Source organism: Dermacentor variabilis, chromosome 5 (assembly GCF_050947875.1).
Source record: "Dermacentor variabilis isolate Ectoservices chromosome 5, ASM5094787v1, whole genome shotgun sequence".
Classification (NCBI taxonomy): domain Eukaryota; kingdom Metazoa; phylum Arthropoda; class Arachnida; order Ixodida; family Ixodidae; genus Dermacentor; species Dermacentor variabilis.
The window spans coordinates 84559419-84580892 of NC_134572.1; the positions used below are offsets into that span (position 1 = coordinate 84559419).

General features: G+C 42.6%; 1 protein-coding gene across 2 annotated transcripts; it reads left to right on the forward strand.

The window, feature by feature from the left end:
• Positions 1-1908: 1908 nt before the first annotated feature.
• LOC142582918 (uncharacterized) lies at positions 1909-21474 on the forward strand. Of its 2 annotated transcripts, none has more exons than XM_075693049.1 (10): positions 1909-2566; positions 2619-2743; positions 2813-2878; positions 2994-3217; positions 6393-6705; positions 8812-8973; positions 10247-10351; positions 11075-11252; positions 17085-17190; positions 19914-21474. In XM_075693049.1, the coding sequence occupies exons 2-10, from the start codon at positions 2664-2666 to the stop codon at positions 20051-20053; spliced, it is 1374 nt and encodes a 457-aa protein (XP_075549164.1). In that variant the 5' UTR covers positions 1909-2566; positions 2619-2663; the 3' UTR covers positions 20054-21474. The 2 variants fall into 2 exon arrangements, with proteins under 2 accessions (XP_075549164.1, XP_075549163.1); XM_075693048.1 differs by having other exon boundaries at positions 1910-2566; positions 2643-2743.

Sequence of the window (21474 nt, forward strand, 5' to 3'; positions counted from 1 at the left end):
CACTTCTCTACTCAAAAGCTTCAAGTGGTTGAAATAAGCATAGCCAGAGTAATAGAAACAATTGGTACCCCTTCAAACAATGGAAGGGAGCACTTGGATTGCTTTCCAGAGTCCGTCGTGGCTAAGAACGCATGTCCCACATAAGCATTCAGTGAGACTAGTGAAATATTTAACAGGTAAGCCGCTCATTGCCTTAACTTGTAGGGTCCGGAAGCGGGCATCACGAGTTTAATAACTTCAGTGTTCCCTCTCATACAAGTGTACAACCAACGCCTGCACTCCTAAAGAGTGGGCAGGTGTTGTGCCCCTCTCCAAATTCAAGTGCACTGTACCCTCTTGGTGGCAGATGCCAGCCTGCTCCCTTTCTATTTCCCCTTCTATCTATTGTATATGTGTGTGTTTTCATGTTGAATAATATAATACCACACCTTCAGGCAGTTGAGGTTACTAAATCTTAAATAAAATTGTTTTAGCCAAACAACATCTGGTGGAACATAGCGACCCTGTATGAAAACAATGTTGAGTCAGCTGCAGGATGAAAATGAACTACCAGGAAGGGAAAAAGAAATGCAGCATCTCGTAGTCTCTCTTTTCAGTGGGCACCTCAACTGTGGAAATGTTTATCAGGTCTTCCTTTGTCTGATCACGCAGAAGCGTGGCTGTTTGGCCGGAATGGCACAATTTTTTATGAAAATGCTAGAATGTTGATTGGCCTACCGCATTCTTTTTTCCTCACTACCAGCGCTGTGCATGTTCGCAGTTTGACGAATTGAGAAACATTCCGAGTGATAAGTGCAAAGGAAGAGTAATTACTAGATACGCACAACAGTCTGCATCAGTTTAAGCAGGGTCAAAAATGCCCAGATGTGCTGCACTCGTGCAGACTAAAAGCTGCTACAGATCCTTATGTCAACCCAACGATCAAACATGCGTGACTTCGGCAAAATTTTGATTCACGTTTGCGCTTCAATAGAGCTTAAAAATTTTGAAGCTGATATTTTTTTTTAATGAGCACTGAATCCGCTCGTGGGTGCAAAACATTGCAAGAGTGAAAAAATTTTGAGAACACTTAAACTTCGCCTTTTAAGAGTGACATGCAATAGCATTCAAAGATCCCCCAACTTCTCACGCAATTCTCGGCAACTGCAGCTTATGCAACCGGAATGTTTACCGGGAAACTCTGGCGGCGAACGCTATGCACGAAGGCGAGCTTTTTTAGAAATGCAGCCTCTTGCGTGGGCTGATCTTGTTTCGCACTTTTTGTATATTTCGTTCTGAGAAGCTTTAACATAGAGGTATGCATTGTCAGTGTTTTGTTTCGTGACACTTGTTTGTGGGTTCGTGCATGCAGCATCGGACGCGTAATGCGAAGACGTGGGATCGTTCCCGACCTGCAGCAAGCTGTTTATTCACCCACTTTCATTCCAATAATTTATCATTTTTTAAATTCAATTAGTAGGTACAAGTAACTTCCCCTATGTTTTCCTTGGTGTCTTTGTTGACTTCTCATGATTTGTTTGTGGGTTGTCTTTCTCAATATTCCTAGGAATAACTTTGTAGAGAATGTAAGACAAGGTATGAGCAACTTTAGTGATAGAAGAACTTCAGTGCCGTATGGAACATTTTTCGCCGGCTACGACGCCGACACCGGATTTTCTGCGACACGGTGCCCTTAACGCTATAGCGTGCACATGCGACAGCCACAGAACAGTTGGGCTACTTATATCTACTGCTAACTTTGCTGTTACCGTGACGGGATTTGTAGAGCAGCACCGTGTCGTAACGCAATACTGAAGGCGAATGCGACCGAACCATCACGGTACCCATAGCAACGGCACAAGTCATGTGACGTGCCGGCGCGGCCTGCGGTAAGGAGTACCAACCCTTGTAACAACTACCACTCACTTCACATCGGACTGTATTCCTCCGCATTGTACGCGCAGCAGTAGCCTATGGCAGCGGCTTATACCTCATAACATTTATACCTCGCACATATTTTTCACTTTTGTTGACACAGAAAGCAACTAAATGTGACCTCATAGCGACATAAAAACTTCAGTCGCGAGTCTTACTCGCGCGTATGTGTGTTATGACAACGCGGAAGTGCTTGGGTACTTATGGGTGTGCACAGTCCGGTGCTCTCCGGCGGGTGTACTACACCGTAAATGGCGAAGCGGTGTTTACGTGAGCCGCGCCGATGTAGTAGACGTTTCGCGGTGTGACCGTGTTGTCAAGGCAATGCAGGGGAACCGCGCATTGTTTATCTTCGTCCTAGCCACACGGACTAAATTCCTGAACATTGTTACTGCGATAAGCGCGTGAAATTGATCAACGGCGTGATATTTCCTTCTGCTATGCAATGACTGCTAGTCGTTCACCGTGTCCGTGTTCATTGCCTAACATGGTATACACAAGGCCCTTGATCGAAAATCGCCGCGCCGTTGGACCAGTGGACATTATTCGGCGCCTACTCGTGTAGTCGTGCCGTGTCTATAGTGTGCCTTTGGCTATGGTCATCGACGTGAAGGTAGTCGGGGATCGAGACCTGTGTTGATGATCTAAGAAGGTAAGATGTTTGTCATAGCTTCTTTCGCGCGCTTATTTTACCTTCCTTAAAGCTGTGTCCTGTCAACCGCGCATAGGAACCACGGGAAAAATCGGCAATGAGTGTGCTCACGGAAAATTGTGTCCTGTCGCGAACGCGAGCTCAGGATCTGAAGAGCGTTCGGAAACTAAACTGCTGGTACGTTTGACTTGTCAACTACTCTGTCGTGATGTGTGCTACTTCTTACATTTGAACCGTCGATTTTAGGGGAAGCGAGCTGGAGGACGTCAGCATCGTGCGAAAGATGTCTCACGTCGAAGTCCTCTCGTTAAGGTGCGTTTCCTTAAAGAAAAGGAACAGAAAGTTGCAAGTTGCGCTGAGGTTTCTGTGCCCCAGTTTAATCTCGTCGTCTTTCCGTGTTCTCATTTCGCCTGCTATTTTCTTCCAGCGTCAACAATATCAGCACACTAGCAGACTTCGCGCACTGCAAGAATCTCCAGGAGCTTTACATACGAAAGAACAACATTCGAGACTTGAACGAGGTTCTGTACTTAAAAGACCTTCCGAAGCTTAAAAATCTTTGGTTGGCCGACAACCCTTGTGCGGAAAGTGAAACCTACAGGATGACGGTGTTGAGGCATCTGCCAAGTTTGCAGAAACTGGACAATCAAAGTAAGTCTCTGCTGTTCTACCTGAAAATTAATCTAATAACCGGAACTGAGCACATTTCTGTTGCACATATTATACTTTCGATAAGTGTTGTGCCGGTGAGCAGGTAATCGAAAAAGTACAAATATTAGACCGTGCAATTCTAAAAGCGGACATATGAATAAGTGTCTGACAGGAAGAATGTTGGGACGATGTGCTTTACATATTATGGGCATTCATCCCTACATGTGAGGTGCACAGCGCATTTTAAACAGTAGTTCCGATTGACGTACAGTGCATAATATGCCCTTTTAGTGTATTTTCATGTGTATTTATTTTAATTAGTGGCTCATGCTATTCTATTGTACGTAAATGTTAGTTGTGGCCTTTCATGCCATATATTAGCTCAATGTTAGATCACTGTGTCAGAATAATCTGTAGTTGCAGCATTAGTGGGTCATATGCTCACGCAGATTTTTAAATCAAATTAACATCACAAATAGACAAAATCAATCTTCAAGGGCTTCATTAAGGGTCTGTGCCCCTTGCAGAAACTTGGCATTTTTGTAGCATACATATAAACAGTAACTAAAGCAATTACATGGCGGCAGTAAAGCACTGAAAAAAAAAAACTAAGAGCAATATAACAATACCAGAGAAAACAATGTGATAACAATAATTGAATAAAGAAAGTCACTGATCAGTAAATGATTTATACAATTTTAGTGAACTGAAATATATACAAGAAATTCACAAACTATACATGACACATGATAATGTGAGTAGATTCACATGCATGTGGGTTAGATAACTATTTATTATTAAAGGAACTGTTTAATGATTATGGCAAATTGTATGACAACATATGGTTACCATAACTATAACTCTTTGAATGCACCAAATGTTGTCACTATCTAGTTTTAAATTAGCAAGCTTTGTGAAGAATGACTGTTGCATATTTGAGTGGCAGAGACTCATTTGAAATTTATTGTATAGTTATGGTATGGGAATAATATTGAGTTCTTAAAGAAAGGAAACCGGGGGATAGCGTGGCTGTCATACGGTGCATTAGCAAATATTATGTATGGTGCATTTTTTAATAATGTGCAGTGCAATTGATGAATGTTGGAAAATGTAGTAGTTACCCACACCGATCAACAGTAGCTATAACCGAAAGAAATAAATAATTAAAATTATTTTTAATGGAGAGCAGCATTATGTAGCACAACATTCCTAAAATTTTAGCATTTATAAAAATTCGGCTTGAGATCAGTGAAATGTGGTTGTTCCAGGACATTTACTGTTCAAAGTCTAGGCCAAGTGTTTTGATTACACAAACTGTTTGAATATTTGAGGAACCGATTCTTAGGAGAAAGCTAGTTTCATGTATGGCCTTATTCCTTGGTCTGAAGGGCATGGTTATTGTTTTTTCAATGTTGATTAATAATGAGTTAGAATGGCAACATTTGTATAATGAATAGTATAAGCTCACTTTTGCGAATTTAAGCTGCTGCAAATTGATCACGTCTGTTCCTGTAAGAAATAAACTAGTGTCATGTGCATAAATAATATATGTGACATCATGATCAGTACTGACAATAGCATTTGCATACAGAATAAACAGCAGCGATGCCAATTGTGGGCTTTCCTCTGGGGCACCGGAAAGTATAGGCTTGATGTCGGATGCCTCATTATTTATGATTACTTGCTGATGCCTAAAACCAAGATAAGATTTCATTATTTACAGAAATGTTCCATGAAAACAATGGAAATTAAGTTTAGCAATTAGTGTTTGATCGTCTATGCAGTCAAGTGCTGTATGAAAATCAACAAAAATTCCTAGTGCTATTTCTTTTGATTCAAAGGCTTGAAGAATGAGGTCTTTCTAGGTTAGTAGCAAAATAAGTAAATTCTAGGGTTTTACATGCCAAAACCACAATATGATCATGAGGCAAGCCATAAGGCAGACTCCGCATTAATTTGGCCAGCTGGAGCTCTGTATCGTGCACCCAATGCATGATACATGAGTGTTCTTACATTTCGCCCCCATCGAAGTACTGCCGCCTTTGCTGGGATTTGATTGTTTGGTCTTGGGCTTAGCATCAAAACACCAAAGCTACCACGGCGGGTGAGTTAGTAGTGCTGTTTCCTGTGACATGATTTGCACCCCACCCTCCATATCCCCCCAAGATGTCACAATGCTGATAAATGGAACATGGGAATTATTAAAATTCGGAGGAACACCACTTCAGCCATGAATTCTTTCTCATGCTTGTACATTAGGGCAGTGTAAAATTAGGCAGCAACAATGTACCAGTTGCTCTATACAAAGCACATGAGATTAGAGAAAAGTTTGCACTTTTACTAAAATTCATTAGCATGACTACTAATGAATTTAGCAGTGAATTTAGTGGATGTTAAGAAAAAGGGTAATGTAGGTGTAATAAAGTTAGAACAGACAGGCATCTGCAGATGTGTAGCAGTCATATAGTAAATACATTTATTAGCTGCATAATATGTCCCCAAGAGCTTCTAGAATGACATGTTTAAAGATCACCTATTTGAGGCAACAACAGTTGGTGTTTGGCTAGAATGAAAACACAAGAAAGTGCTCTGTGCTCCCCTTTGTTTCCTCCCTAGGAGTAAAAAAAATAGTAGTGTATACACTTGTGCAATTAGAGCACACAATTGCAAAATCTCTGCTAAAAAACACACATATGTGGGAACCTGATTCCAGCAGTTTATTTACCAGTTTGGCTTTTGGTGGTTTATTGCTTATAGGTTACTGCTGATATAAAACAGATTTAAAAATTACTTTGTGTAATTGCTGAATAGTCGGTATTACGGTCTTAGTGCTTTGAACTGCTGACTAGCCACATGCAGAATGCTGGTTACGACAGTCAAAAACCAGCCAAACAACTACCTAGTCACACTTTATATTAACATATTGTAGCAATTAAATTTGGTATGCAAATTATTGTGCTAGGATTCATCAGTGAATGTATGTAACTCCTTGAGCATGTGAATAGGTCTAAAGTGAGGTGGCACTCTTAACGCTGTTATGTTGAGCTGACGGCCTTCAGGTTTAAGAAGGCAGGAACGGTCAATCACGTTTTCTTGTTGCGAATTCTCACACAAAACACAGGCCATTACAGCTTCTGCCGCTTACCTTGCTATTTTCTGTGGTTCTCTGTACCAGCTGTTCAGAGCCACGAGGTTGAGAGAGCCCAGGTACAAGGGGCTGTGCTTACTCTTCCTACCCTCGACACTGCTGCTGCCGAGGACAAGATGCCACAGACAGCACCTAGCAGCAATCACAACAACCGTCAGCAGTCTAGTGGCAGCCAGCCATCAGCCAGGCTCAGCCCACCACAGGCCCAGCAGAACGGCTCTGAGGATGGACACCACAAGTACAGCAATGTTCCACGGCCAAGGGAGCTGGATGTGGAAGTGCCTGCCGCAGAAGCGAATATGCCAAACAGGGCAGCCACCTTTAACCCTCCAGTGGCTAGGTATAACTGGCTATGGTTTCCGTGTGCTAGTATAGGACATGAGCAGGTTAGAGCAGATCCAATTAGCTGAATTTAAACATTAGAAAGAATGCAGTACAGTAAGGACCACTTAAGTGGAATGCCTGCTATGGCCATGCATTTTTCGTTTGTTGCCGTTGTCATGGTTAGTAGGCTTTATGCATTTCCATAACAAAAGATCTTGTGCACCAATGATCACTTTTGTGGCAGCATCTAGCTCCAGACATCTTACAAAAAAGCCAAGCTGCTAAAATGCTGTGTCGACAACACTTTAGTTAATACTAGAGTAGTCATTGCAGTATGCTAATATTAGTCTCAACAGTACACAATAATTGGCTTCAATTGGCCTATATGCTGCCAACTCCATGCCTAATAGTCGAATGAACAGCTAATCTGTTCATTCCATTTAACTTTGTGTGCCTAAGCCGATTAAAGCCTGCACCATTAGGAAGGATCTGCTGGTTGCATGTCAGCTTATGCGTGTAAAGGCTGGCGTATAGATGTTATTGCAGTTGTCGGCATTTATGAAAATGTTCAGTGCGCATTTTGTTTGGCTTAAAATTCTGCACATTCTGAATGTGCAAAAGATGTGATGGCAGGCTTTTCGTTGTGTTTGCCTCCCCACCTTTGTGGTCTTTGTTATCACCTGTATGGGGGCGTCACTTGTGTATAGAGAGATTTGCAATCACCATTTCACCGCGATGCACAGCTTGGTAGAAGTGCCGCTGCTTTGAGAGGATGTGCAAATGCAGTCATTGTGTAAGCTTTTTATGTAGTGGAAGATAGCTGCATAGATCATTTTATGCTTACCTGTTAAAGACTTTTGGCGGCATATGTTTTCTGGAGGCAAAGATGTGATTTGCACATTATCTCTTGCTCTGGGGCACTCATGTAGTGTTTGTGGTGTCCGTCATTATAGGTTAACCTGCCAAAGCGAAACTTCACTACTAATTGAACAACTTTCATTGTCGGCATCATTTCAACTTGGTTCTGTGTGTTGCTGTGCTTTTCTTGTAGTCGTAATGCTTTTGCTGTGATTTAGATAATGTTTAACCTGATGCCAATTTGCAATTTCCTATTCAAGTATATCTGGAGCATACAAGTACAGTTATTAGGAAACCACTGAACTGGTTTTGGTGAAAGTTGCTTCATTAAAAAAAAAAAAAGGATATTTTGTAATTATCAGATATCGAATTTCAGCCATTGGCTTTCATAAAGAAAAAAAAATGAAATGCAAAATTTGAAGATATGGAAAAGCTCTGCAACTCTGTAGTTATGAAGTTATAGTAAGTCTGTTATGAAAGTGCTTAAAGGGACACTAAAGCGAAACAATAAATCAGTTTAGACTAATGAAGCATTGTTTGAGAACCCTGTAGGCAGTCATTTCAAAAAAATAGTTTGATTATTAGATGAGAAAATGAAGGTCCAAATATCAGTATTTGAATTTCGCGCTGAAACCTCAGCGCCGGTATGTCAACATGATGTCAGGGATTCCAAAGTATGTTTTCGCATCGGGGCCGTGTTGGCTGAATAAAGGTTCCTGAAACTTGCCATGTTTAATATTTCGTTCCTTTAGAACACAATGTAGTCAATCTGTGCCGCTATATATAATTAGTAGGCCCTAGAAGATGCCATCAAAATCCAAGACATCACAGCCCCCAGGTGCGGAAACTTAAGTAGGCGTCGCCACCCGTATTTCATACTTTCACTTTTTCTGGCTTACCAAACGTCTTATCGTTATAAGAGGGGTGTTTTTGGTATTGTAGAACAGTAATTTACTGATGGAGAAGAAATCATTTTTCACTTTAGCGTCCCTTTAAGTAAACTACATTTGAATCCTTTATTTGGATCTACCATAATGTGTACCATTATCTGTTCGACAATAGTCAGCTTCCAGCACTTATTTAAGTAAATAATGTAATAACCTAGCAAAAATAAAATATGCAAATAATTTCAGTTTATTTTATTTTGTCCACTTTCAATGCAGTGGCAAGGGCATCTTGCAAGCTGTCATGCTTTAGTTATGTGTTTATGCATGCATGTACCTGTATGTGTTCGGTACATGTAACAGTGCTGTTTATTGTGCAGCACTCCATGTAAAGATCCCCCCCGGCTTGCCGAAGCTGCCTGCTCTCCTGTGCTCCCCAACATGCCCCAGGACAGCCACGCCTCGTGCCAGGGCATGTCACCTGCCGAGCAGCATGCATTTCATGCACGGGTCCAGACACTGATGGATCACTCGGGCCGAAGGTCAGTCCTGTGGACACTGCTCAGCGACAAGGGTCTAGTTGTCATTACCAATAGGTGATCAAAGGGCATGCTCCATCTCTCGAGACAGTTTTTATTATCATTGAAATCAGTCTTGCTCAAGTTACCTGTTCCTCTGTTTTAATAGGAAAGGTGGTTGCCATCTGGGTTCACAGAATGTCACATGACCACAAGAAAAGATGACTCAGGGAAAATGCCAGCTGCAGTTGCTGCGCAAGAAAACAAGAGTATGATTGAGAAAAAGCCAGCAAACAGGTTCCAGGATAAGCCCGGCTCAGTGGGGTATCCCCAGAACAAAATGCATAACTGCACCAGAGATGGGTGGCAAGCAACTGCTTGTAGCTTGTGCTGTTCCCTCGAGTTTGGTTATAGGATTCTGTTGTTGGGCTGAACTATGCAGCGTGGTCACATATAATCAAGTATGCCTATTCTTGTTTCCTGCTGTCGTCATTATCAAGCATAAAAAATTGGTACTCACCATTCTTGGTTACAGTCCAGAAACGTTTTTAAAAAATGTGCTAAATTTAATTTTGGGGGTTTAGTTCCAACTGGAAAAAAAGGCAGTATTCCAGAATTTGGTGCAAAAATACAAAGAAATAGAGAACTACACGTGGGAAGCTTGTAATTTGAAAGGGTTTATATATAGGCGGTACAAGTTCGTTACATAATAGGTACTCTAGTATGAGTAAAGAGTGAAACGACAAGTCATATCGGCAAAAGCGACAGTGTGCATTTGGAAGCAGCTGCGACATTCAGGAAAACTAAGCAGACTTTGTTAGTGGTAGTGTGATACATTAGGTTAGTTGGTAATTTTCTATGGTACTATGGTTATAGCTTGAAAGGAAAACATAGAACAAGATTGTTCATCTATGTATGCTTCTCTCGTTTCCTGCTTTCTCCCTGTAGTCCTAATACCACTAGCTTTAATAAGCAGAAAGATAATACCATTCAACTGTTTTGTGACACTGGTGTCGGAGGTCTTATGTATGTTTGAATATAAGGGGACAAATACCTTTATGTGAAGCTAACTGTCAGTCGCAGCGCTGGACTAGAGAAAGCACAAAGCCATCTTATTTATTGGCATTGGAACATCTTCACATACTGTATACCCGGTAATGCTCTAACCATTCCACATAACGGCTGAGCATTTGGATAACAAAGTTTATCTTTAACCACCATGTGTACACATAGCATGTGCAATTCCTTTGCAGTGCAAGGATAAACACTTTTCTTTTTTTTCACTTTTTTCATATAGGTTGCGCAAAAGTGCAGAAATTACCTGTGATCCAATGGCACTTTTTGAAGGTGATGACCCTGTAGGTGCAAGACAGGCCAATGCTCAACTAGGTGACACTCGACGGTAAGGTTTCTTTTTCTGCTTCTCTCTGCCCCCCCCCCCCTTCCCAAAGGATGCAGTCATCTCTCTGGAACTTTATCAGCATCAATAAATTTCTAAGCCATAACCAGGGATTTTGCAAAACATTTTGCAGCATTTGCTGGAAACGATCCAAATGACATGGACGAATGTGAAGATGGCGTGCTTATGCCTTTTGTGCCGTTTTTAGTATGTCGCCTAACCAACTAACCCAAGCCAACACTTTGCTGAAATTAATTTTCCGTTTTGTTCTGTGTTGCTGAGAGGTTGCTTGTAATCATACACACTGTCGTGTGATACAGAAAGTGTACAGACCAGCCACTCTTGGCATTTCCTCAGAGTTTAGATATGGGCTGTAGCCTTGATCACTTTTGGTTATAGGTATCACTTCCATTGCATGTTGATTGGCTGCACCAAGAGAAGCAATCCCAATGAATACCAATACCATTTGAACATTCATATAATTTGGGCATGTACTTTAATACCCCTTAGCGGTGAAATCTTTGCACAATTGATGCCCATCACTGCAACAAAGCACAAGGCTGAACGTTACCGTGTGTAAATGAAGTAACAGTATTGCCAAAAGTATCCAATCAAGATTGGATACTCGTTGCTGGCCTCGTTGCTGTTTTTTTTTGTTGTTGTTGTTGAAAATATCTTTTATCTTTCTCTCACTGACCACAACAACAAAAATGTCTGACTGGGAAGGTTTTCATCTGTGGAGTACCTGCACACACACTCCCTGGAGTCGGACGCACTGATGTCCCCACCGCCAGTCGACGGTAACGCACGAGGTGGTGCTGCTATGTATGCCGAAGTGCACAGGTCACACAAGGCTGAGAAAGGCTCTCCAACTCGCCTGCTGCCCAAGGGGGGCAAAAACAGGGTCAGTGTTATGAAGTGTTTCCTTTCCACAATGTTGTTAAAGAGCCTCCTAAGAGTCTTAGAAGATTTTTAGAGTGCAGTGTGTGCAGAGTACTGAGTTGTGACCATCTACTACAATATGTTCCATAAATACCTTTGTCTCACTGCCAACAACAACAGAATAAACGTCCCACTGAAAAGGTTTTCCTTCGTGGAGTACCTGCACATGCGCTCCCTGGAGTCAGACCTAGAGCCAGGCATAAATGGGTCTTCTGAGTAAACCGTTGGCTTGTTAACGCTTGAATGTCGTGCCGAGGTGGCATTTCTCAGTGCAATTTTGTTTAATACCACATTTAACTGCAGTCCTTGCCTGTTTTGTGCAGAGCAAATCGGAAGCTAGCATCTGATGCAGAGTAAGATTGTGAGCCTGATAAATGTCCCAAAAAGGATGTACTATTGCAGGAGAATGGGACTAAGATTGAGGGAACACACAACACAGGCGCTGTGTTCCCTTAATTTTAGCCCTGTTCTTTTTTGTGCTGTTTGCAGTAGTACGTCCTCATACATTCCAGCCTGGCTATCCACTATCTTAACAAGACGGAGGTTCTGTGGAAGATGGGAGTCTGGGAGGGATCAACAGTAGGTAAAGAGGCCACAGGCTGGGTCCAACGTTCTGACAAGGCAACTTGCTCTGAAGAAAAGTTCTCTTGTCAACGCTCTGGCTCCAGCTTGTAGCTTTCCTTGTTCCCCCGCTGTTGATAAACATGCAGGCATTCAAAAATGTGTACCATATTTGCACGTAAATAATGCAACTACAAATATAATGCAAGGGGGGACTTTCTGGCTCTCAGAAAAAGAAAAAAAATATAAACAGTAGGGCCTCGTTCATACATTTAGGAAAAAACTGCGAGAAAAAAACGTGCTAACCAGGAAAACGTACAATCCAAATTGATACACTAAAGGTTGACAAACTCAACTATTGTTCACATCTAGGTAACGCAAAGCGTTGTGCGTATCTTTGCAGTGCAAGACAGTGATGCTTGTTGAGCTGGTGGTGCTCCGGTGGCTCGAGACGTGTTTTGTTGTTTTCGTATTGCATGTTGTGTTAAGAGGGCAATGGGAAACAGAAACAAGATTGAGCTGAGGGGCGACACTGGATGTCGCCGTAGCAAAACATGATTCCGAAATTGTGCCGCCTGCAGCCGGGAACAGCGGCACATTTCAGTTATCGCCTATTAAAAGCGTGTGCTACGCTTTCGATGGCACCACACGTTGTGAAACAGATAGGCGAAGATGCTTATCGCAATAGGATTGGCTGTGATAGCTGTGAATAGTGCGTGCAACGACCCCGGAGAAGATTTGCTGGTACCGAAATGAGAAACTGTGTGCGCGCCGGCGTTGTCACGTGAGACAGACAGACAGATGTTGTGTATTGCGGTGAAGCTGCTGTAGTGGGCAGCTATAGACTGTTCTCGATAGCACATGCCTCACGTTTTCTTGTTTACATAGGAGATAGCGGCCGGAAAGCATATCATGCGATCGGAGTTTGGTGACATACTGAACGTTGGTGCCAAAAAATCGGGTTTTCCGGGAACGTATGAACTGTTAAAAATGAGCATAACTCTAGTGGGTCATTTTTTGTGTTTTCGATTGCAAACATTGGTGCCGGGAAAACGTGCATAACGAGAACGTATCAATGAGGTTCTGCTGTATTGCGATTGTAATGTGAATTGGCACCACAAAGAAACAGGAAACTATGTATAAAGCGGATGCCTGCAGGGCTTTAATCATCGTTACTGCAAAGTGCCATTGCAAAACAGAGTGAAAGGACGAGTACTGACATCTTTTGTCACTGTCTGTGGGAATGGCATCATCCTCTGTGACACCCACCAAGGTTATTGGACAGGCAGCACTAAAGGCAGTTATGCAAGTTTTGTGAGATACAGTCAAACCCGGATATATCAAACCCGCATATTTCGAACTATTGGCTATATCGAACACACAGATTAACCCCTTGAAAATACTATGTTAAAGTATAGGACAATTGCGTAGTATATCGAATTCCATTTTCGTCGGACATTTGATATATCGAACGCCACGCGGCGCGGCGCCCCTGGAAAGTGCGCTTTTCCCAAAGACATTCGTGTCCGGTCCTCAGGGGAAAACATTTCCGCAGAGTCAGTCAGCAGGCTCCTCCTCTGCGCATGCGCGGCCGTCGCCTAGCGACGGAGACGCAGAGCCTTTCCCCCGTTCTTGCGTCCCATCGGCGCGAAAACTCTCGCTCCTCCTTTACCGCCGGCGTGTGCATTGGGCAAGGGCATTGGAGCTCAGCGAAGAGAGTGCGCGGCATGGAGACGCGGCGACGTTTCCAATGCTTCCTGGGAAAAGGGAGAGAGAAAGAGAGTGAGGGGTCGGCACGGTCGCTCGTGGGCCAGGGGAGACAAGAGAGCCAGATAGGGCTCAAAAAACGAACACAGCGCCTTCGACGGCATATTCCACTGATCTTTTTCCTCGCTCTCTTCTTTCTTTTCCCTTTGTCATTCCTTCGCAGCCCCATTGACTGCCGCTCGAACAGGCTTCACTTGGACTGCTCCATCTGCGCATCGCGCGTTTTGTTGTGCTTACCTCTGTTTCAACGTGCCGTGTGTAGCGTGTGTGATTGCGGTCATCTGGTGAGCTATGGCATCCGCGGACATAAAAAAAGGAAGAATCTGGACTTTGCAAGAAAGCTTGAAGTAATCTGGCGTGTCGAGAATGGAGAAAAGAAGTCCTCCATGGCAGACGCATTCGGCATTCCGCGGAGTACTTTAAGTACATTGTTAAAAAGCAAGCAGGACATCAAGCTTATAGCAGGTGAGGAAAGTCACTCGGGAGCGGGTCGTGTGCGCCCTGCTGCTTTTGACAAAGTAGAGAAGGCACTCTATACGTGGTTTCTTGAAATCCGAGCGAAAAATATTCCCGTGGATGGCCCGATGTTAATCGAAAAGGCCAAATGGTTTGCTACGGCTCTTGGCGAAGAGAACTTTTGCAGTGGCTGCAACGTTTTAAAAACTGCCACGGCATTGTAGGAAAGGCCATTTCAGGTGAAAGTGGAGCTGTCAGCAGCCAGGAAATGCAGCAGTGGCTTTCTGAGGAGTGGCCGAAGATCATTGAGAAGTTTTCGCCTGCAGAAATCTTCAATGCAGATGAAACTGGTCTCTTTTGGCAAATGTTGCAGAATAAGACACTCGCTCTTCGTGGAACCTCATGTCACGGCAGTAAAATGAGCATAGTGCATGTGTCAGTGCTGCTTGCAGCCAACATGGACGTCTCATGCAAGCTACGGCCATTAGTGATAGGGAAGAGCAAGTCACCGCTCTGCTTCAAGAACTGTTAACAGCTTCCGGTCCGCTACGGCTGTAATGGGAAGGCCTGGATGACACGTCAAATTTTTGTTGAATGGCTGCAGGCTTGGGACGCTGAGTTGGGCAAGTCGGGCCATTGAATTTGCCTTCTGGTAGACAACTGTTCGGCCCATCAAACCACTTGCAAGCTGTAGCACATCGAATTGAAGTTTCTCCTGCCGAACACCACAGCGAGACTGCAGCCCCTCGACCAGGGTATCATGAAGGCATTCAAGGTAGGCTATTGGAAGCGACTTATTCAACGGCTCCTTATAAACCTCTGCATGGGAACCGATCTCAAGATTGACCTGCTCGGCGCGATCCAGATGATTACCGGCGCTTGGGGCGATGTGAGGCAGGCCACAGTAGCTAACTGTTTCGGCAACGCAGGCGTTGAAGTGGCCGGAGATGAATGTCCGGAAGCTTTAGATGATGATGAGTGCTTGGAGGACGCGCTCCGTGACTTGTCCAATTTTCCCGGCGCCGTCCCGTCCGAAGTTACTGTTGATGACTTCATTAACGCTGACAGCGAAGTTCAAGCGGTAGCCGACTTCTCTGATGAGGACATTGTGGCCGGAATAGCTAGCATTCAAGATTGTGATTCCAGCGATGACAAGGGCAATTGTGTTTTCGAAGAAACGCGTCCGTGCACAGCCACTGAACTGGCGTCAGCGTTCAGCCTGATTCGGCGCTGTTGCGGCGAAATGGACGGCACTGGGCTCTCGCACCTGGACAGTCTCGACAAGATTGAGACTAGTGTTTTAAACTTCATTTCCCAGAGGAAAAAGCAGCCCAAAATTAGTTATTTTTTTTCCGTGAAATAAAGAGCTTTCATATTGTGTGCACATGCTATGTGATTCGCGGCTGTTCCAATCGGTAAGCCACAATTTTTTAGGATCGCGAGTGCTTTTTTGGCCTACATCTGTATATCGAATTTTCGATATATCGAACTATTTTCCGATCCCCGTCGAATTCGATATATCCGGGTTCGACTGTAGCAAAACTAGCGCAGCACTATGCGATAACGAAACTACTGAAACATGAAAGCAAGGGCGGTGAAGAGTCGAGCGAACGTGAAACTTTTTGACTGCTCACAGCATTGTCAAGGGTTATGTCAATGTGTTCTTTCTTCTAAATATGAAATAGAACTGGACAAGTAGTAGTTTCTTTCGTCTTGTAATGCAATACAATGATGTTTTTATAATGAGTGGTTGAGTATTAGTGACAGGACTTAAATGAGGAGTGCCTTTATCATTGGGCAAGTACTTGAATGTCCCGGGGGAGTCTAATCGTGTTGTGCATTTACCTCAAATTCTCGATTACTAAGGCTCTGTTTGTGCTAATATTGATGTCTTAAAGATTCTCGAGTACTAATCTATTACTTTATCCTGACTTAATATTTGCCTTTAGCGTCTCTTTAAGAAATGCCCACGACACAATCAAACACGGCAGAGCCTTTCGCAGATTCCACGGTGATTCATTGTGGCTTCGAAGACAACTCGCAGGACGTGTCTGCACAACAGTGCCGATCGTCTTGCGCAAGGTTGCGACTACTATGCCATAACCACATTGATGTAGCACTAATAGTGTTCTGAATTAGGAGAAGGAAGGTGGTGCAAAATGTGCAGTGGCAAGGGTATTGTAGCATGCGCAGGAGGGCTCATATGTGGTAGCAGTCGCGGTAGTGCTGAGTGGGCTAGTTCACAGAAAGAGAGACATGTTATATCATGAACCCAAATATAACGCGAGACACATGCTAAGACGAGAAATTTTTAAGGAAAGAATATGCTCATTATATTTATTCAAATACGGTAATAATGTAGGAGCTTTATTTATTCATAATGCATTGGCGCATTAGAGCCAGGCAGGGCTGCTGCGCCATCTAACCTTAACCAACTGTTCTCAGTACCTCAAAGGTACCAATAATCAGTATATTGCATAAGGGGTGTGCTTGAAAAGTAGCAGGTCAGGTTAGATGTTGTGACTTCATGAATGGTCTTCAAAAGCAGTCTTGATGCGAGAAATGTCAGTGATGAGGGTGATATTAGAGGGAAGGTTATTCCATTCTTGGGCTGTGTGCACAAAAAGATGAATGTTGGAATGTAGTGGAACCCTGGGCATGTGGTAGATACACCGTATTAGAGTGTGTTAGGTGGGAGGTGCGATGTGCTGGAGTAATTTATTTGGTTATCTGAGGACAGCGACTGAAAGAACCTGTAAAGATGAACTGTTTTATGGTGACAGGCGAGTGAGGGATGACGTTACTCGGATTTTAAAGCTTAAATGCTTGTGTTGTAGGTCTATATATTCTCCTGTATGCCTATATAGAGCTCGTGTTTGCCAGCATGTTGGACTGGGTGTACTGTGCTGCCCCATGACGAGTCTCTGAAGTGGCTTTTGCTCAAGAGCTTGTTTATTTGTTATTGTTTCTGCCATTGTTTTTCTAAATTGTATTTTTGTTGGACCCGCAGAATGCGAACATACTTTCAGCCGTGCTGTGCCTCATCAAAGAGCTTGACTATGCCAGCCTGGAGGTTGTGGAGACGGCTATTCACTGCAGGATGGAAGAGATGGATGGTTAGAATCCCTGCTTTGAGCGCCTTGCTCTGGTTGCGTCTTGCGCAAGCAGCATTGTAATGTAAATTCCGCATTGTGCAAGCTTAACGCTGTGCAACTTAAGAAAAGCGACGAAGTGGAGGTCACTATTGTCACTTATTTATTGATCAATGTTGCTAGGAGTTTAAAGGTGGTGGTCACTCATCTACTTGCCAAGTATGTGTGTATGTATGATCCACGAGCTGTGTGGACTTTGTATGACTTGACCTTGGGAATGCCGGTTGTGGAGTTCATTTTTGATGTGCAAATTGGGATTGATTGAAGCAGGCTTGGCTAACTGCAATCTGTAGTATAGAAGTTTATGTGGAGGCATCCAGGTTACTGTTTGTTTAGAAATTGATGTTCAGCATTACAATGCAACTGCCCTCGTGTTCGAACAAATTCACTGCAAGGTTTTGTGATTTGACTGCTTGATGTGCCAATGAAGGTTGGAGTGTTGCAGATTAGTTGGCATCCTCCAATGGTGCCGTAGGAATGGAAGCTGGAGAGCCCTGCTGTAAATTGTCTTTTATAATTCCTTCTAGCAGAACTTGCACATAATCATCATGCTGTATTTGCATATACTGTTGTCGGTAGTGGTATGTATAGGCTTAGGCTTCCAGAGTGCATTTTTAATTTCCAGTCCTGGAAAACTCAGTTTGCACTGCATTATAATGACATTCCCTTACACTGCATTTTTTGCCTTCTTGTATGTAACATGCATCACAACCTCCCTTCCCTCAATTTTTTTTTTTTTTTTTGCTTAATGATATGGTATATTGGAAGGTGTCTATGTGTTCTATTTTTTATATTTACATAACACTGTATAATCAAACGCTATTTTTACACCAATGAGCTTCATAAACAAATGAGATTCATAATGTATGCTACTTACTGCAGACGATTGCTAATAAGAACAGACCCTGCAGTTCTTCATGCCAAAGTGTGACCTTGTTAAGGGAGCCAAATATGGTTTGCTCTGCAATTCTGCATGTAGCTATCTTTTGTACGAGTTTCTCATTTTGTCAATATTCTTTTTAAATGATGCAAGCATGCTTATTTATTGAGCACTCTCTAGTACTTGTTTTTGTGTGTTTAAGATACTCGTACAATGCTGGAGACAGCCTTTTCTTGACAGGGTTGTATGTGATATATTTTTCCTCTTGTGTCCCTGTCACATGGTCACCACTTGTGACATCTTGGCAACTTTGCAGACCATTTGGAAGAACTGCACTCCATATATTGTAACTTGGCCTGGCTTGCACACTCGAGTATTCATGTTAGACACTGAAGGGAATTGCCAGATCCGGCTGAAATGCTATATACTACTATGTTGGATCTCTTGGCATCTCCAAACTACTGCTAAATAAAAGGGGGTGGGGCTATCAAAGGAGCAAATGCTCACCAAAATTCCCTTATAACTAATGATTTTAATTAATCATATATAGTGAAGTGCAAACTTCTTTTTCTTTGGGTCCCTTTTTGTCTAATGAAACTACAAAAGTTGCAAACTTGAGTTCTCTTTTGTTTTCGTAATTGTTCTTATTAGTAAGCAAATTAACCTTAAGATTCTTTTGGCAAGAAATTTGTGAATCTCTTCTTTGTGTTTTACCATATTTTTGCCCATGGTAACCTGATTCAATGTTCAGAAAAAGATTCAAATGAAAAAAAAAAATTGTTTTTGAAAAGCTGCATTTCCTTTACACATGTTCCAGTTACATTATTGCCTCAACATGTAATAGTAGAAAGATAGTAATGCGCCAACCAGTGTGCAAGAGTAGGCAGAGTTAGCTGTGATATTTCATATAATCTGGTGAGCGCGGGTCATTTCCAGCAAGCAGAGTGAAAGTATCTGTGGGCTAAATGAGTGGGACTTGTATGTGGCAACATCAGCACCAACTGCTACAACTAGTGTTACTCTGTTCAGGTCACTAAAAGCTCGAGTTAGCAAGCCTCGGCCAAACAGCCCATGATTTATGACATCGCGGAGTGCTGAAGCAGAAATCTCAAAGTCCCCATCATTTGATATTATGTTTTTCCCTGTTGTTTAAAGCCTCTCTCTCTCTCTCTGTCTGAAAGTCTTGTTTCTGGTATTGTAGAAGTGTAATCTACCAGTGTGGCTTAACTTGGCAGTATGTCCATCAATGTCCCTTTCATTATTAAAGATTGCACTAAAATGGGATGCAGTCCTTGAAAGTGGTCACTCAAAAAGAATAGTTTAACTGTAATTTCTCAAGTCTATTATTAGAGGCAGCCTTATATTGTAGCTGTCCCAACAACCATGGGAATGATGGGATGGAAATTGTTAATTAGCTTGGCTGAAAGTGTACTTGTGGCTTGCTTGATTTATTCTGTATAGGTACAGTTCAGTATCAGTGACTTTTCATAACAAGCCAGACACTGCAAAGTAATATAATGCATCACATTAATATTTGAATCCAAGTATACTAACAAGCATTTACCTTCCATCATTCTGTTGATAATCAGATTGCCACATTGGCCACTTTCGTGGATATTAATTCCAGATTACCATCCAAAAAGTCCTGCATAAGATGCTAAAATGCTGTTTGTTGAGCATTGTCATGTGATGGGGACACGTGTGAGTGCTGAATTGAGTCATTCCAAGAGCTAGGTGGATGCAGTGTGCTTTGTAGGCCATGATGTTGTGTCTCAACCTGTGTTTGTGCCACTCTTCAACCTTTCAGAGATGGTTAAGAGTGCCACTGTTGAAGAGAGATGCAAAACTGATAAGCACGCAGACACTGATGAAGGTCGCTGTGGATCCAGTAGCATCTTAGAGGACTTCTTTATGACTGTGAAAAATCTCCTGATAGCTGTCCCATAATTTTTTTTTTCTTTTGGAGAATACAAAATGCAGCTTTCTGTAAGCCTGCTTATCTCACTTCTCTATGCATTATTGTTTTGTGATCTGAGGCAGCACCACGTTTGTGGTGGTCTTATGCATCGTGAAAGACATAAAAGGACAATTTTAGAAGTTTAACAGTGGACGCACACAAATGTTACCTCGCTTCATAGCATAGGATAAGTTTTCTGTAAACTGTTCCAGCCAAGAAAAGAGAGGTGGTCAAACAGCTTAAAGGCAAGTCTTCCGCATCTACAAGAGCCCAGCAACTCACTTGATAGTGTAACGGTATACAAGCTTCTAGCTGATGAGAGATGGTTAGGTGCCCAGGTGATTGTTTTTTGTTTCCTTCTTTCTACAGAGATTACATCAGTGTACAGCACACAATTTACTATTGCTCTCTACTTAAATCACTACTGGGTTGCCATGTCACTACGTGTGGGCCGGGATTTTGGAAAAGTTTAGCTCTACCTCTAGAGAGTGTGGTAACTATGATTTACAAAGAAACAAACCACTTTGTTTTTTCAGGATACTGACACAGTATTGATGATACGGTGCTGTCCCAACATTAATAGCGCCTTGCTTTTAACAAAATACTTACGTTGGAACAACCCTATAGTGGATCATGTTGTTGGCATCCAGTCATGCTAGGTACAGGTCATTTTACACCACCTTGTTATCCTGGACAAGGCCTTATCACAGCGAGTTGTGCCAGTATAGCCATAGTTTCATGCTTTAGTTATCGAAGTGAAATATAGCACTGCAGTCACTCAACCACTATGGGAACATCCCACGGGTAGCACATGGATTTCAAAAGCGAATAACTTTCTTCAAGTTGTTAGACCAGTTATATGTTTTTGCGGGATGATCCCGAAGCCAGTACACTGTAACACAGTAGCTTAAAATACTAGCTACTATAAGGGGATAATTCAAGAAACAAGTATGTGACGCCACGCACCAGATGTATCGAAGAATGGCTTTGGCACGAGAGAAACTTGCATGCGATCATGGCCTAATGGTTAGATCATTGGGCTGCTGGGCTTGAAGGCAGAGGTTCGATCTCGCCATAATTCACACATTTCTTTATAGCATTATGGACATACTTCACCCACTGGAAGTATCTAATGGCAAGCTAGAGCTGTGTATCGGGTATGTAAGCATGTCACAGTGTGCACGAAATTGCAAGTTTGTGAGAGATATATGGTTTAGAAAAGTCCCTTTAATAGAGCGAATAGCTTTCTGGAAGAGTTCAGCTACTTGCTTTCATTACCAATCATTGATGATTCCTGCACAGTTTTTAAGCATGAAATGCTTCATCACTTCAGTAGGATGATTAATTGGGCTAGTTGGTGTAGCATTAGACACATACTGTACAGTTTCTGAGGGGATCCCAGTGAATATTC

Excerpts from the sequence above, each read along its gene's own strand:
- LOC142582918 (XM_075693049.1), top strand. The coding sequence starts at position 2,664 with ATGAGTGTGCTCACGGAAAATTGTGTCCTGTCGCGAACGCGAGCTCAG. Across the intron at positions 2,744-2,812 it reads GTTCGGAAACTAAACTGCTG|GGGAAGCGAGCTGGAGGACG; the intron begins GTACGTTTGACT and ends CGTCGATTTTAG. Across the intron at positions 2,879-2,993 it reads GTCGAAGTCCTCTCGTTAAG|CGTCAACAATATCAGCACAC; the intron begins GTGCGTTTCCTT and ends ATTTTCTTCCAG.